The 16,230-nt window shown below is 48.6% G+C and overlaps 1 protein-coding gene across 1 annotated transcript in view; it reads right to left on the bottom strand.

Moving 5' to 3' along the window:
- Window positions 1-390: 390 nt before the first annotated feature.
- The window catches only part of LOC109381721 (O-acyltransferase like protein-like), a 66,109-nt gene continuing 50,269 nt past the window's right edge, over window positions 391-16,230 (bottom strand). Inside the window, exons 7-12 of the mRNA XM_019640610.1 lie at window positions 13,508-13,538; window positions 12,855-13,020; window positions 10,711-10,790; window positions 4,772-4,885; window positions 3,122-3,254; window positions 391-594 (exon numbers count right to left, since the gene is read on the bottom strand). Coding sequence (XP_019496155.1) covers window positions 391-594; window positions 3,122-3,254; window positions 4,772-4,885; window positions 10,711-10,790; window positions 12,855-13,020; window positions 13,508-13,538 — 728 coding nt within the window. The remainder of the gene's footprint in view (window positions 595-3,121; window positions 3,255-4,771; window positions 4,886-10,710; window positions 10,791-12,854; window positions 13,021-13,507; window positions 13,539-16,230) is intronic.

Genomic DNA, 16,230 nt, shown 5'->3' with positions numbered 1-16,230 from the left:
TCTCCCTTGTGTATAGTCTAATCTCCCTCTGCCCCTCTTAGTAGGACACATGAGATTGCATTTAAGGTCCACATGAATAATCCAAGATAATCTCTCCATCTCAAGACCCTTGACTTAATCTCATCTACAGGGTTACAGAGATTAGGACCTTATATCTTTGGGGACTGTTATTCAGCCTCGTAGAGTCTCCTGGTCTCTCCGCTTTCCCAGCCCCATGGAATAATCAAATATCTGAGAAGGGAACTATCGCACAGAAATGAAGGATGTGGGCTTTGGGCTTTGCACTCGGTCTGTAGGACAAATTGATGTTTTTGAGTCACTCATCAGCAAATAAAAGCCCCTCCGTGTACACTGTTTCCACATTAGTCACCTTCAAAGGGACAGTGTGAGTCACACGAGCATCGTACCTCCATAGCCTTCCTGACATGCAAACACGACCCAGCCCACAGCCACTGCCCACAGGGTCCGGTGGACGGCCTGGTAGAGAGCAGCTGCCACTGAAGGGGTGACAGAGGTGCCATCCACTGCGTACGCCAGAGCAACCACTGCGAACATGATGGACAGGGAGCAAATCCACCCCAGCAGAGCCTGTACCTATGGGGAGAGGAAAGATGCCATTCATAGCCCATTGGGGCCGTTGTGTATTTACTTCCTTTCCCTTTGTGTGTGTTATCACGGTCACTTTAGGTGTCTACTTGTGAACATCAATCAGTGCCCAAATTTGACTAAAATGGAAAGTTCAGATTAATGGTTATGAGCAGTTAGAGTTGGGACAGTGTAGGGGAGGGCAGGGTGTGTGACCATAAAGAGCTTGTACCAGGGAGATCTTTGTGGTGACAGAGGAGTTCTGTACCTCGACTGTGGAGGTGGTTACGCAAATGTACACACTTGATAAAATTATATGAAGCTGTACACACACACATAAATGGGTGCACACAAATCTGGCGGATCTAGGGTCTATGGATTGTGCCAATGTCCATTTCTTGGTTGTGACAATGTACCACAGTTACATAACATGTTACCACTGGGGAACCTGGGTCAAAAGGACATGAGACCTCCTGGGCAATTTTTTGCTACTTGCCTGTGAATCTTGAATTATTTTTAAATGAAAGTGAAAAGAAAACAGGTAATGCTCTAACCCACTCCCACCACTACGAGCCTCTCATTCTGTCGCTTAACCAAAAGGTTTCTTGATTGGTTCTGCCCGCACCACAAATGTGAGGGCTGTTAGCCCCTACCTGGGTGGCACCCTGCTCACTGGGGACATAAAATGGCAGAAGGAGAATGGAGACGTTTTCAGCTCAAAGAATAGCCCCATGAGTTAAATTCTACTCCTGGGCTCAGTTTAGTATCTGAGATCTTATGCCACCGTACCTGACCTTTTCCGACCCAGGTGTATCTTCTAAGAATCTCTCCTACTTCTCTGTCCCAGTTCTCAAGCTCCTATGATGACATTGACATTGAACTTGAACTAGCATCTTATCCGTCCACAATCTTGTTGCTAAGAGAAGCTCTCCCCTCCTGGGGTCTCAGGTTCATGTCCTGAGTTCTGGCTACAGAGGAGGAAAGAGGCTCTCCTCAGGGGCTCTCCACAAGTCCCCTCTTTTAGCTGGGAATCCCCTTCCATCCATTAGTGATAATGCACACTGCCGTACCTCATTCCTAGCACACGGCATATGCCCGAGCTGCCTCCAGCTGGGCCTCTGTGCCCTGATTTTCTGGCTTCTAAAGGTTTTGACCCATCCCTCTCCATTGCTTCTCCAGCTCAGCTTGACTGTGTTCCAACTCCACGCTCTCTGGCCCTAGCCTGGTCCTCAAAGTGGTTCCCGAATGCTCCATCTCCATTTTAGGTCTTCCACTTTCTCCCCGGGCACCCGTGTAACCTGAACTATCCTGAAACACCTCTTTCATGGCACCCCATTGTAATTTACAACTGAACTGTGCATTTCAGGGTAATATCATAACTCGGCCCTATTGGAAAAGCCACATAGCCCCTGTATAGCCATTCCTTCCAATTAAGCCCTATCTCCTGTTCCTGGCGTGAGTACCACAAGATTTTCCAAGGACCAGGGCCTTCGCTGGAATGTCTAGGTGAGGTACACACCAGACCTAGGCAAACAAAGGTGGGGCCCAGCACAGGGAATTTGGGGCCGACGTTGTACCCTAGTCGTGCAAGGAGTTCCCGGCCCTTCTTCCACTGAGAAGCAAATTATCATTCATTCATTTATTGAATGCCTTCAGTGAATCAGGATTTCAGAAGCAAGTGCTGGGGAATCAGAAGTGGGTAAGACATGTCCTGCCTTCAGTCTTATGGGTCAACAGAAGCCACTGAAAAGGTTTTGCACAGCTCAAGACCAAGGCCAAGGTAATGTTTTAAATAGATTGCCCAAGGATGGATTTGAGATCAACAAGGCTGGAGGCAAGAAAAGTAATGAAGAAGTCCAGGCAAGAAATGAGAAAAACTTCAACAAGGTCAGTTGGAGAGGCTAAGAGAATGATGGCAGGAGAAGCAATTGTCAGGGCTGGTGGCTGGTTGGATGGGGCGGAGTGGTCAACCAGGAGGAGGTGTCCAAATGAATCCAGGTTTCCAGCTTGAGCAACAGTAATGCGGTTGTTGGTGAACCAGAATGACTACTCGCAATGGAGCCAGGAAATGAACTGTGGTGCTCAAGGCCCACCCCAGAAGGCACAGTAATAGCTGCTCTCCCTGTAGGCACCTTACGTTCTGATACTCTCAGATGGAACCATTAAATATGACCAAGAATCCTGGCCATCGAAACCAAAGAGCATATGTTATTAAAAGTAATCTCATGACCACTGTAATCTCACTGGGTGTGTCTTCCCCTATCGGTGGTGTCCCTGGATCTGTACCGAGGCTCTGATGGAGGGGACCCCACTGGGTTCCAGGTCGGGAGTTTTCTTAGGAGAGTTCAATGAAGGAACGAGAATCAGGCTCTAGCAAGAAGATAAGGTCCCTCTTATTCTCTAGTACCGAGACATCACTAGCACACCACAGCCCAAGGAAGTGCTCCTGCCCGTGGCTTTGTAACAGCCTGGCCACATGGGTCACCCCCAGCCCAACCAGACCTGGCCCTTCCAGTGAGGCAGGGGGAAACCTTACCTTGCTTCGGAGAATGTTTGCCTGGTGGTTTTGGTGCATGAAAATGCTCAGAAAGAGGCCCACGAGGAATGGCCCAAATCTGCAGTAGGGCTTAGTGTAGTACTCCAAGAAATACAACGCAGTCGCATTCTCACTAAAAACACAGGAAATAAGACAAAGGGTTATGTTTGGTCTGGATATGGAAAAGCGAGTCTCTCAGATACTCACTGAGACAGCAGATCCAAAGGAAATTGGGGGTGCATTTGTTCATTTCCACAGCAACAATCACCAAACAGTGACCCCATGATCCTGCCGTAGGATCCAAAATTCCCTTGGGCCCCTTCACTCCGGATCCCAAGGACAGAGGATGCCTGCATTGATTGTCAATAGTTGTTCCTGGTGGTTGGTAGGTCAGGATGACTCTAAAAATGTGGCTCTTAGAAGTGAACCTCTTCTGAAAGAAGTGACTCTCTTCCTGGAAGCTTGTATAAAATTCAGTTGCCTGAGCCACGCCCCTGGAGAGTCTGGTTCTTTTGGGGCTGAGATGGTGCTCTCTGGAAGCACCAGTGGGATTTAAAAGCCCCCCACAGGGCTCTCCTGTACATCCAGAGTGGAGGACCACTAGGCGAGACAGAAGTGAACCTCCTCTCGGTCACCTGGCCATGCCCACAGAGGCCAGTAACATGATGGAAGGGCACAATGCTCGCCAGGTCAAAAGGCCTAGGGTGCATTCATTCATTCACTCATTCATTTCACTCACAAACACACATTGAGCACTTAGATAGGTACCAGGCACGGATTGAGCTGTTTTACATTGGGAGGGCAGTGAAGGCTGCTCTGAGAAGGTGACGTTTGCACAGATCCCTGTAGGAAGTGAAGCAGCAAGCCCTGCCCAGATCTACATTCCAAAGGAAAAGCATTCTAGTGTGAGGGAACAGCAAGTGTAAATGCCCTGAGGAGGGAGCAGCCGTGGCATGTGGAAGTAAGGAGGCCAGCGTGGCTGGTCCAGAGTCGGCAAGTAGGGGAGCGATGGATGAGGTCACATGGGGATTCTATTTGGGGAGCAGTGGATCGCCATTGGAGGAATTTGAGCAGATGACTGACAAGATCTAATTTTCATTTGCATCACTCTGACTGCTGCATTGAGAACAGATTTACAGGTCATGTATCAGTTTTCCCTGTATAATAATACACAGGGTGTTTTAAAGGAAGAATTGTTATACATACCTCACTGGGAGGCAAAATAGCATAGTGGGTAAGGTCCTAGGTTCAACTGACATCTTTACCATTTACTAGCCGTGTGACCTTGAAAGAGTAACCCCAACTTCCTCAAGTCTCAAGTCTCTCCATTCCAGCCATAGAGCCTCCCAGCAGCAGTTTGCCACTGGAGAAGAAATACAATACAGCCACGTGGGGGCGCTCCTTTCCTCCGAGAAGCATTTCAGTGGCGAGAGGACCCCCCCAGCACAAGCTGAAAGGTTCAGAAGTTTGAAACAAAAGTGCAATCAACTTTCCCATCCAGGCCAAACATTTCCCTCCCAGTTTTTCTACAAGCCTATGAGCACAGGGTGCAAACCGCCTGGCATTCCTTCAGCAGCCCTCCCTGGGAGGTCCTGGCCGTTGTAAGGGCAGAAAAGGCACAGAGCCGGGTAGCCTGGGAACCGCGGTTACCTTGCTTCTGACGGATCTGGCACCGGAAGGTCATGAGCCCATGTGAGCAGAGCAGTGGCCGTGAAAGACGCCAAGAACAGCAGGGCCCCGAGGAGGACAAGGACATGTTTACTTCTGCAAAGAAGAGAGGAATGGACAGGAGTGCCCTTCAGTTTCCTTCACCGCAAAATTTGTGGACGCAAAAGACTTGAAACCTTGGCAATCAGAGGTGCTTCCTGCGAGGCCTGCCTTTGAGACAGGCTAATATGGGGGCCGCTGTGGCTGAGTGGAGTGATAGCTGGGCTGGAACTGGAGAACCAGAGTTAGCCTTTAGACTTGACCATTTACTAGCTGCACTACCCTGGGCAGAGCCTTGACCATGACCTTGAGTTTCCTGTCTAGAAAGGAATAGTCAAGGCACCCTTACCTGCCTCACCTTGAAGTTTACTGTGCAACTCAAAATGAGACCATGCTTGGGAACATCTCTTGTCACCTATGAAGCACCATATGGACATAGTGGTGGTTGATTTAGGAGAGAAATGAACTGGGAGAGGAAGGGTGGGACCCTGGGTGCACAGGTACCCACTCCAGGCACAAGGGAGGGGGATCTGGGGACTTCCCCACACACACACCCAGATGCAGAGTCTGAGATAAATACCTGTGGGGGTGGAAATGAGGGATGGTGAAACAGGGACGCAGGGAAAGTCAATGCAAGGATGAGCTATCCAAGTGGCCAATGCTCAATTCTTCCAGAACATTCTGCAGAGCCTTATGAAATGACCTGAAAACTGTCCTGGGGGATGAAAGAGGGAAGCATTTTCCTACTGTCTTCCATCCCCTGTGGGTCAAGGGTGACCTCGCAACAATGAATTCCTCCACACTTTGGGATTGTGCATGTGTAAGGCTGAGAGGGTTCCTGAAAGAGTCTCAGGTATAGGGTCGGAGGTTCTGGGGCAGGAAAGGAGGTTTAGGGACACACGTTCAGAGAGAAGCCCTGTCCGGTTGTACCTACTGAGAATTGTGGGGCTTGGGACCAAGAGGATCTGCAGTGGTATAGGAGAAATGTCAAACATAGGTGCAAGACCTTCCAGGTACAACCCTGCCTGGCTGATGCTTTTGCTAATCCTATTCTGCTGCTTGAAGCTGCCGTGGTTCTTCATGAGGAAGGGATGAGATACCATTCAGTTATCACCATAGTGATACAGGGGGCAAATGATTTTCATCCAGAGTGCCAATTCTAGATTAGTGTTAACGCATGGAAAGGAGGAGTCTGAGCTCAATAGTGCTGTGATTGATTAGTAATGTCGGCCTTGAGTATGGGTAAGGGAGGCAGGGTAACTATGCTGTCTATTTACTGTGCCTTTTGCCAGACCCTCTGGCTCTGTCCTTCAATTACTGACATTCTATGAGTGCGTCCTCTGAAGGAAAAAAGCCTACCTTTCATCCCACCCTCCATGTAAAAGCTCAATGTAATTGTAGAGTCACAAGCTTGGATAGTGCTGTCTTTTAGCTGAGGGATTGAAATCTGCCTTCTATAATATTACAGCCTCTAGGAAACATGGTGACATTGGAGTCAGGTCTCCTCAGTCACAAGGACATTCAAGCAGGTTCCTGCCAGGTGTAGAGTGGGGAGGTACTAAGAACTGATCGTCCTAGGTGAGAAGTAAACCATCCAGTCAGGCCATCTAATAAAAACCCACATTCACCCACATAAAAGTTTGTTTAACTCCCTGGGGGACTTGAGCTCAATGTGTGGCAGCTTCTCTTAGGAGTCAGACAAGTCTCCACTAGCTAACCACTGCTGTAACCAAACTAATAAAGCTTCCTGATAGAGGCTGGTATGGGCTGGATTGTGTCTCCCCAATTCTAGCCCCTAGCACCTCAGAATATGACTTTACTTGGAGGTAGGTCCTTTAAAGAGCTAATTAAGGTGAAATGAGGATATAGGATGGGCCCTAATCCAATGTGACTGGTGCCCTTATAAGGAGAGGAGATTGGAACACAGCCACTCACAGAGAGAAGACCATGTGAGGACACAGGGAGAAGGCAGCCATCTATAAGCCAAGGAGCGAGGCCTCAGAAGAAACCAACCCTTGGACACCTTGATCTCAGACTTGTAACTTCCAGAACTATGAGAAAATAAATTCCTGTTATTGAAGCCACCCCATCTGTGGTCCTTTGTCATGGCAGCCCGAGCAAACTAATACACAGAGATACCGAAACAACCAGACAGGGAGAGAGTGACACATGCCCCACCCTCCCTTCTGTTAGTCCTTCATCCTCCTGAGCCCCCGAGTCGCTAAGCAGGACCTTTGGCCACAGCACCCATGGCCTGGTGCCAAGGTGTTCCCTCGGCCAGCTCAGGTTAACGGTTGTATTTCCTGGCTCTTTGAGGGAACTGCTCCCAGGACCATGAGGTTGAGAAAGGCCCAGAGCTTCAAGCCCTGATCACTGGCCCCGTTCTCTCAGGAGTGTTGGTCTTTCAGAAGGCCCGTTTGGGGACTGTCGTCCACGAGGAGGAAGGAAGAACAGCGTATGTCCCTCTGGTCTGAGAAGATTCTGGGCTGCCTCGAAGGCCTCTGTCCGCCCCCAGCATCCTTGCCGGGATTGCTCTTGCTTTTCCTTCACTAAATACACAGACCGGCAGTCAGAGCATCTTCCTGCAAATGCCATCTCTGAGGAGGCCTGCAGAGACCGGCCCTTTCTTCTCTTCCAGGGCTGCAGAGCCTGCTGATGTTTCGCACCTGCCCCATCTGTATCTGAAGGCACCGGCTGTGGTCTCCAGAGCCCGTCAAGGGGCTGTAGCCCGTCACAGACTGTGACAGCCCCAGAGAACTGGCCAGCCCTGACTCTGCTGGGCCCAGCTGCTCCCCCTCCCCTGAGGGAGCTCTGAGGGTTTGACTTTCTCGCAAGAGGGAGAGTCCACGCCAAGTAGAGCCCCAGTAGGCCTGCGTGTGTCTCAGCTCCCGCTCAGGGAGCCCCTCCTCTTGGGAGCAGGAGGAATCAGTGACCCAGGAGTGGTCCAGGGGATCAGCCGGCCCCTCTCAGGGGCTTGAGGTGGGGACCTTGCTCACCGTCCACCCCACAGGCACCTCATCTACTCCTGGCCTTCCTTGCCTGATTCCGTGTTGGGGTGAAGGGTGAAGATCGCACTAATTACTGATTGCCTCCACTCTCAGTGGCTTCATCCTGGGGAGATGTGGGTATAAATAATGTAGACATGGGGTGGTAGGTCTTTCCAGAAGAGGATGATCAGAGCTTTTTTTTTTTTTTAAGCTTTATTCCCAAAATCAACAGCAATGTGATTATCAGATCTTATTTCCATAGTGAATCTCATATGCTTTTATCAGTTCTAGTATGCTATCAAAAATTGCACTCTCCCACTGCCCCCCTAGAAAATAAGACATGAGATTAAGATGCTTTTGTTTGGGGGAATGAGTAATGGAGAACCTGGGCCTCACCTCTCCCTCCTTCTGTAGTAATGCATATAGGTACAGACATCCAACTCCCCAGGACAGGGTACTTGTTCATGGTCACCTCATCTCCCCACCGCCCCCTCAGAGGAGAAGGAACTGAGAAGTGGTGAAGCCGGAAGTGTGTGAGAAGGGGTCAGGCTGAGCCAAAGAAGAATGCAAAACCTCCAATCCAGGAAGCCTTCATTAATATCTGCTCCACACCAATATCTACCAGAGAGGGTGGTGAGAGGGGGACTCAAGGAGGGGGACGAGCTGCACAGAGAGGGAGCCCCCTGTGGAATAGGGATGGTGCAGAGAAGACAGTGAGATGGCCAACGCTGAACAGGTCCAGCTGAGCAGACACTCAGCAGGTTCTCCAGCGACCCTTCTCCCAGTACCTGCAGAGACCAGGAAAGGTAAGGGGCTGCCACTGCTTGGGGGTGGTGACTGGGGACAATGGCATTTACATGGGATCTCAAAGGACAGGTGACTGAGATCACATGTGGATGCACATCACAAACAAGCAAGCACTGAGCTGGTTCCCATATGTATGATCTCGCTTTATCCTCCATCCCTGACGTGAAGTGTTTTCATCTCCATTTCACAGATATGAAAAATGACAGTAAGAGTCCGGCAACTTACCCTGGGTCCCCCAGCTAGTCATTTACTTGTCATGCTTTGAACCCACATCTTCTGACTCAAACTCACTATAGTAGCAAATCGCCTCTTACTGGTTAGCCATGGAACAATTTTTTTAATGGCCAGCCGAAAAATCTTTTACATTTCAATTAGAAGGCTTTGTGTGTTTAAGATATAGATGTAAAAAAGCAGCTTTGCCTTTTTTTTAAATGCTCAGTTCTTAAATTAAAAACATTAGGATGCATTTTCCTTGCCCAGGAACTTCATTGTTTGCATGTGACCTGAATGGGTGACATCGCAGGCCAGCCTAAGATTTAAATGTGTGCCTTCCACAGGGCATGAAATGTAACCACGAGACAGAGCTGGCGAACACATATTTGGAACTCAGCTCTGCCCCCTAATAATCAAACACTTACAAGTTGGATGTGAAACATGAGGGCTTCTTTTTATGTATCAAAATAATAAAGTTTGCATTTTGTTTTATTTTACTATTAATATTCCATATTGGCAATGGTGTTATTAGATGGCCAGAGGACTGAGTATTGATTGACACAACATTTAAGGGAAGCAATGTGTTATTATGCTTCAAGACCCCAAAAGACATTTATATGCCCCTTGACCCAGCAATTCTTCTTAAGGGTATTTCTAAAGCAACATTGGGGTTGGAGAGACATGGTTACCATGACAACATTTATCAGGCTATTATTTATAAAGGCACAAAATTGGAAATAACCCAAGTATTTAACAATAGGGGGAGGTGTAAGTCAACTATAGTTCATTCATGGAATGGAATGTTATACAGATGTCAAAATTATGTTTACTTAAAAAAATAAAATAATATAGGGAAATCATAAAACTGTTAAAAGAAAGATACTAAAGTGTATATGCAGAACCCTTTTATGTATAAAAAGCTGTGCAGAAAAAAAGATCAGAAGGACACACACCAAAATATTGACAAGAAATCTGCCTCTCCTTGAAGGAGATGTAATGGGTCCAGGGTGATTGTGATCCCCTGGGCTCATCCCAATGTTTTTTTAATGTTTTTCCCCCCAATGTTCTTAAATTGAACACAGATGTTAACAAATGAGAAGAATAAATCTTTTAAAATATGGCTTGGGTAATCCACAAACTATAAGTCTCTCCATGAATTATTGAGGCCTTCAAGCTTTTCTAAAACTAACAAAAATTCAGGTGATAAATGTCCCATGGGGAACAGCAGGTACGCTGATGTATTGCTTGGGACGCTGTAAATGACTTCACTATTTCCAGAGAGCAATCTCACGATGCGTAACAAGCACCACAAAATCGTTCCTGCCCTTTGACCGAGTAACTCCACTTGGCGTGATTGTCCCCAAGGAAATAACTAAGAGAAAAAGTAGTGTGTTCAAAGACATTCACTCTACTGCCATTTATAATCTTGAAAAATTGGAAACAATCTAGATGCCCAACCATAAAAATGGTATATAAACCCTACACCTGGCAAGTGCGCAGGTCATGTCAATATGTGGAAATGTTTATGAGAACAGTTAAATGGAAAAAGCTGAGCACGAGATGTTACATACACACTGATTACGACTCTGCAAAAACAGTGACTGATGTGCATGGGACAAAGATGGGAGGAGAATGTGGGAGAAGGTAACCAGTGGAGGAGTCCCCATTCCAAACTCTTTTGAAAAGTGCATACCCTAAAATTTAAGGGCTACCCTGCCCAGAGCTGGGACGCTCCCATCCAAGTGCTAACCAGGCCCAGCACTGCTTAGCTTCTGAGGTCAGGCATGTTTAGTGTTGTATCCATACACAGAAGCACCCTCTAAGGATTTTGTGACAGGGGCTACACGGGGAGAAACCTTGCCCGATGAGACTCACTTTCCATGAACCAAGACGACCACTGGTGTTGTGAGATGGAACTGGAAGTCGTTAGCAAGGTACCACGTCCAGCCGATGCACTGAAAACAGAAGAAAGTTAACTTCACTCCATCATTTACCAGATCTGCCCCGCAACGTCCTCCCTTCCTGGACCAGAGGAGGAATTCGGGAGGCAGGTACGGGGGATTTCCACGGGAAGAGAAAGGAATTTTGAGTTACAGATATTTCATATACCTCATCTCATCTAAAATCCTTGTAAGAAGCCTGGATGGTAGGTTCCATTTTTTTTTTTTTAAGATTTTTATTGGTGAATTGGGGGGATGGGAGCAGTGCTGAGGAATTGGGGGAAGGGGGACAGACAAGTTGCTGTCGTTTTGTTCTTCAATCTAGTTGTGGAGGACGTTGCTTCACTGGCCCAAGTTGGCACCATCATTGCGCTCTTCCCGGGCGAGGCAGATCAGTCGCCGGCTTCTGGACGGCCGCTCACTGCGGCTGCTGGCCGCTCACGCTGGCTGCTGGCTACACACGGTAGCCCATGGCAACCCACTGCCACAGGGACTGCAGCCCACGCCGTCGCTGGCGACTCACAGCAGCCCAGCTCCAGGTTGAGCCGTTGTTCAGCATCTTAGCTGTAGAGGGCAGTGTCACTGGCCCTCATATGTGGGATCCGAACCGGGGCCCTCTGGCATCCCAAGCGAGTTCTTAACCATCGCGCCACTCGGCCGGCCCGGTAGGTTCCATTTTACAAAATGGAAATTCAGACACGTTTCTCTCTTGTTTTAAAAAGTATTAATAATAGCTGATCTCCTAGGACACTTGTGGGAACTAAACTCTATCTTGTTACATGAATGTAAGGAATAATTGTCATTGCGGTGTGGTCAGGGTCAGAAGGGTCACTGTCCTCTCTTCCTTACCTTGCCCGCCCTCCCCAGCCCGACTCTTAGTGGAGAGAGAGTTTCCATTTAGAACAGAGACCTGGCTCCAGGCGAGTTATGTGGGAAACCCAGAGTTCCCACGCATGATTGACGTAAGATCGTCTGGGCAAAGCCACATGGTTCAAACAGGCTGAACATGTTTGTGTGAAATGAGGCAGTTACCTGTATTTCTTCTTCAACGTGAGGAAATTCCTGGGAGCAATTCTGTCCAGTGCTTTAGCGATAAAAGACCTGTGGTCTCCCCTCCCACCCCTCCGTCCAAAGGAGACCAGGTTTGCCCAACAGAAATGACAGCTGCTTTCCTTGTCTCAGGTAGAGACAAGTTCCATGGTGGGGAAATCAGTGGGTACTCAGGGCTTGATGGCCCTCACACCTCTGCTTCCGAGGATTGAAGGTGGGCTTTACCTCAGAGAGGCAACTGGATTGTGGTCCCAGCCATCTACATCTGGGCCAGCAGCCCAGACTATCCCAGGTGGGCCCTGTCACAGACCTGGGCCCACTCGAAGGCAGTTAGATGGTGATGTACGCCCTGTCGAAGCTGCAGGGACCTTGGGAAGAAGGGAAGGCAGCCATCTATTTAGTAAGTGGTTATGGGCGACAATTAGCCACACTTTAGCGATTCTCTTTTCAGCTGTACTTCCAGGCATGTGCAAAATCAGTGACATGATTTAATTACAGCTATTCCACTTCCATTTGCTCCAAGTTCATTATGAGGAAATTAGGGCTTTAGGGAAGCCGCATATACAGATGTGTTGCCCTGTCAGGTCTGGCTCAAAATGAAATAGAATTCCTTGTGGCGAGGGTGTGGTGCAATGTTCCATTCCATTACTGGCTCTCTGTGTGGGGGTGAAGACGGTGTCTTTCCCTGTGGGGACATGGACTGGAGCAGGAGCTGTGATGGAGCAGGGTCAGCTGCACCCAGAACACTCACCTAGGTGGTTGGCCCCTCAGTGCCCACTACCTGCTCCCTCCCTGCTTTTCACAGCTACTGCCTCTGCCAAGACTGCTGCAGTATCACCTGCCCCATCACAGGAGGCTAGTCTCCCTGCCCACAGCCCACCATCCTACAGCATCACTGTTACTCCAGAGGATATGCCAGAAGAAAGGGGACCAGACTTGGACTTGCCCTTGGAACGTTGACCAAACCATGTGAAATGAGACACCACCTTTGGATGGCTCACCCTTCACAGACAACAACTTGGGACTCACCGAGTTCTGGACAGACAGGAAGTTATTGAGTAGCAGCAAATTTGTCCACCACGCTTGCCGGCAGTTGTCCAGGTGGAACTTGGGCACTTCCCAGACGGGTCCCCAGGGAGCGAGGGAGAACAATGCAACCAGCAAGCACACGGAATACATGTGAAGGGGCTGCAACCTGGCAGGAAAGATCCGGGTGGGGGAGGGTGACTCCACAGTGGTTCCATTCAGCCCCACAGGTGGGCACATAGAGATGGGGATGAGATCATCCACAACAGATTGGGTAGGCGACTACCTCCCACTCACACCTCAAACATTCGTGGGTTCAAAATCTTTTCTCAAGCACCTATCATGTGCTGGCTCAGGTGCTGCAGGTGGAAAAATACTGTACGCCACTGAGCAAGTCACCCAGGTTGGTCACTGCGCTGGGTGATTTTGGGGTATTTCTAAACCTCAAAATACTCCTGTCAAGCAACTATTACCTCTGTTTTACCGATGAGGAAATTCTAGCTCACAGAAATGTAGGTGACTTGCCCAATGTGGCCTAACCATCCAGCAGTACTGAGACCTGACTCCAGGTCACCTCCCCAGATGGAAACATCTTCCTCCCTCCCTCTTTTCCTCTCTCCCTTTCTTGCTTTATTCTTTCCTTCCTTCCCTCATACCCGACCTCCTTCCAGGTGGGACTGGAAGCAGCTACAAAGATGATGGGTAAGGCACAAGGTGTCTAAACCAGCGCTGTTCGGTAGAAATAGAATTTGAGCCACATCTGCCACCTAGTTTTCTAGTAGCCACATTTTTAAAAGTCAGTAGAAACAGGTGTAATTCATTTTAATATATTTTAGCCCAATCGATCCATAATATGATTACTGTAACAGGTAAGCAATATAAAAAATTATTGTGGGCCGGCCGAGTGGCGCTATGGTTATGCTTGGGATGCCAGAGGGCCCCGGTTTGGATCCCACATCTGAGGGCCAGTGACACTGCCCTCCACAGCTAAGATGCTGAACAACAGCTCAACCTGGAGCTGGGCTGCCATGGGTCGCCGGCGACGGGGTAGGCTGCAGCCCCTGTGGCAGTGGGTTGCCATGGGCTACCATGTGTAGCCAGCAGCCAGCGTGAGCAGCCAGCAGCCGCAGTGAGCGACCGTCCAGAAGCCGGCGACTGATCTGCCTCACCCAGGAAGAGCGCAATGATGGTGCTAACTTGGGCCAGTGAAGCAACATCCTCCACAACTAGACTGAGGAACAAAACGACAACAACTTGTCTGTTCCCCTTCCCCCAATTCCCCACCGCTGTTCCCATCCCCCCAATTCCCCAATAAAAAATCTTTAAAAAAAAATTATTGAGCTACTTTACATTCTTTTTTCTCTAAGTCTTTAGACCCCCATATGTGTGTGTTATACACACATCTAATAGGCCACGTGTCTGGTGGCTACCTACGGGACAGCACAGGTCTAGAGTTTTAAAGTGAGGTTGTGGCAGGGAGGTGCATGGATTCTGGGTGGGCTGCAATCAGAGCCCCCTTTAAAGAACACATTTAAAAACTCAGGGTAGTGCAACTAGGGCAGAGCATATGGCCCAGCAGCACCCCCATCATCTTTGTGGGGGTGTCAGGGCCTGGGATGGGGTGTGACAGATGGGAAGGGAGGGATTGCTAAAGGGGCACCCCCACTCCCCCCAGCAAGTTGTGGGTCAGCACCCAGCTTCTACCCTCCACACAATGATAACATCCTTTAAAGGGAGTGTAGGGGGCAGGAGGGAAGTAGGCATTCAGGGATCAGGGCTGGAACTGTTGATCAAAGTCAGAGCGAAAGGGCACCAGACTGTGCCAAGGTGCACCATCCCAGGTCAGCTCAGGTGACAGCCACGGAGCCCTGCCTGGGTACTGGGTGCTGCCCGATTAGCCATCTGACCACAGTGCCCTGCAGCTGCAACCACAGGCCCCCCTTCCCACCATCTGTCTCCTCCCCCTCCCTGGGGGAGAGTAAGTCAGTCCCTGCTCCCCTCAGAAACAGAGCTCAGGTCAGATGTCCTCAGGAGGGAGCAGGGTATATCCACACCCCTCCCCAGGGTACTGGTTAGAAAGCAGCCTTTGAGTCGCCGGGCTGTGGGGGTGGGGCGGAGGCTGCTGAGTGGGCGGGGCCTTGAGGGGTGAGGCTGGGGGGGGGAGCTAAAACCGTGAGTTCTTCTTTTGTCTAAATTTTTCTCACTGAGAAAATCATATCACTTCTCTATTTACTCTTTCATGGAAAAAGGAAATGATGGTTTCTTAGATTCTTTTCAGGAGGAGGCATTTTGCCTCAAGATTTTTTTGGAGAATTAAATGGGATCAATAAGAAAACAGTTTGAAACATTGAAAGCGTCATATATAAAAGTACAGTGCTTCATTTTTGTCCAAGCTCCCAGAAGGTTTAAAGTCAAAGTGGGTTTTCAAAGACTAAAATGTACAATACTAGCCACTGTTGTGAAGGTTTGAGAAGCAGGTGTTCTCATACCTGGTGGATGGGAAGGTAAATTGGAAAATGTCCATTAAAACACAAGATGCGCCAAACCATCAGTTGCACTTGTAGGAATTTATGCTGAAAATATGCTCATGCATTTGCACAAATATGTATATACACTGTATCACTGTTTAAAATTGTAACAAGGGGGGCCGGTAGAATGGCTCAGTTGGTTAAGAGCTTACTCAAGAGTGTGAACGCTGAGCAACAGGGTTGCCGGTTCGATTCCTGGCCCAAGCTGAGCTGCCGCTGAGCTGCCAACAGGTGGCAGGATGGCTCAGCTAAAAAAAATTAAAATAAAAAAATAAAAAATAAGAAAATAAAATTGTAACAAGGGGCGGCCCGGTTAGCTCAGGTGGTTAGAGCACAGGCTCATAACACCAGGGTTGCCGGTTCCATTCCCACATGGGCCAGTGAGCTGCACCCTCCACAGCTGGATTGAAGACAACTGTTTGACTTGGAGCTGATGGGTCCTGGAAAAACACACTGTTCCCCAATAAAATTTCTAAAAATAAATAAATTCATTAATTAAAATAAAATGGCAACAACAACAAAACAACCATGGAAATGACCTCCATGCCCATCAATGGGACAGGTTATATGCATGATGGTCCACCACACAATGCCATCCCAGGCACCCTTTAAAATCAGTGAGGTGGGTACTTGCATGCAAATAGAGAAATGTGGCAATGCCAAATCATTAAGTGAAAAAAGCTATGTGCAAAATAGTATACATAGTATAGCATACAGTATAGTCCTTATTCATGGAAAAGAAAAACGTAGTGCATATAAATATATGGAAATTCTCTGCAAGAATTCATAAGGCACTGCTAACAACGGTGCCCTGTGTGGATGCGACAAGAAGGGGGTCCCTTAATTTTAGA

This window comes from Hipposideros armiger, unplaced genomic scaffold (assembly GCF_001890085.2).
Source record: "Hipposideros armiger isolate ML-2016 unplaced genomic scaffold, ASM189008v1 scaffold_52, whole genome shotgun sequence".
NCBI classification, from domain to species: domain Eukaryota; kingdom Metazoa; phylum Chordata; class Mammalia; order Chiroptera; family Hipposideridae; genus Hipposideros; species Hipposideros armiger.
This window is presented reverse-complemented; position numbering and strand designations above follow the sequence as displayed.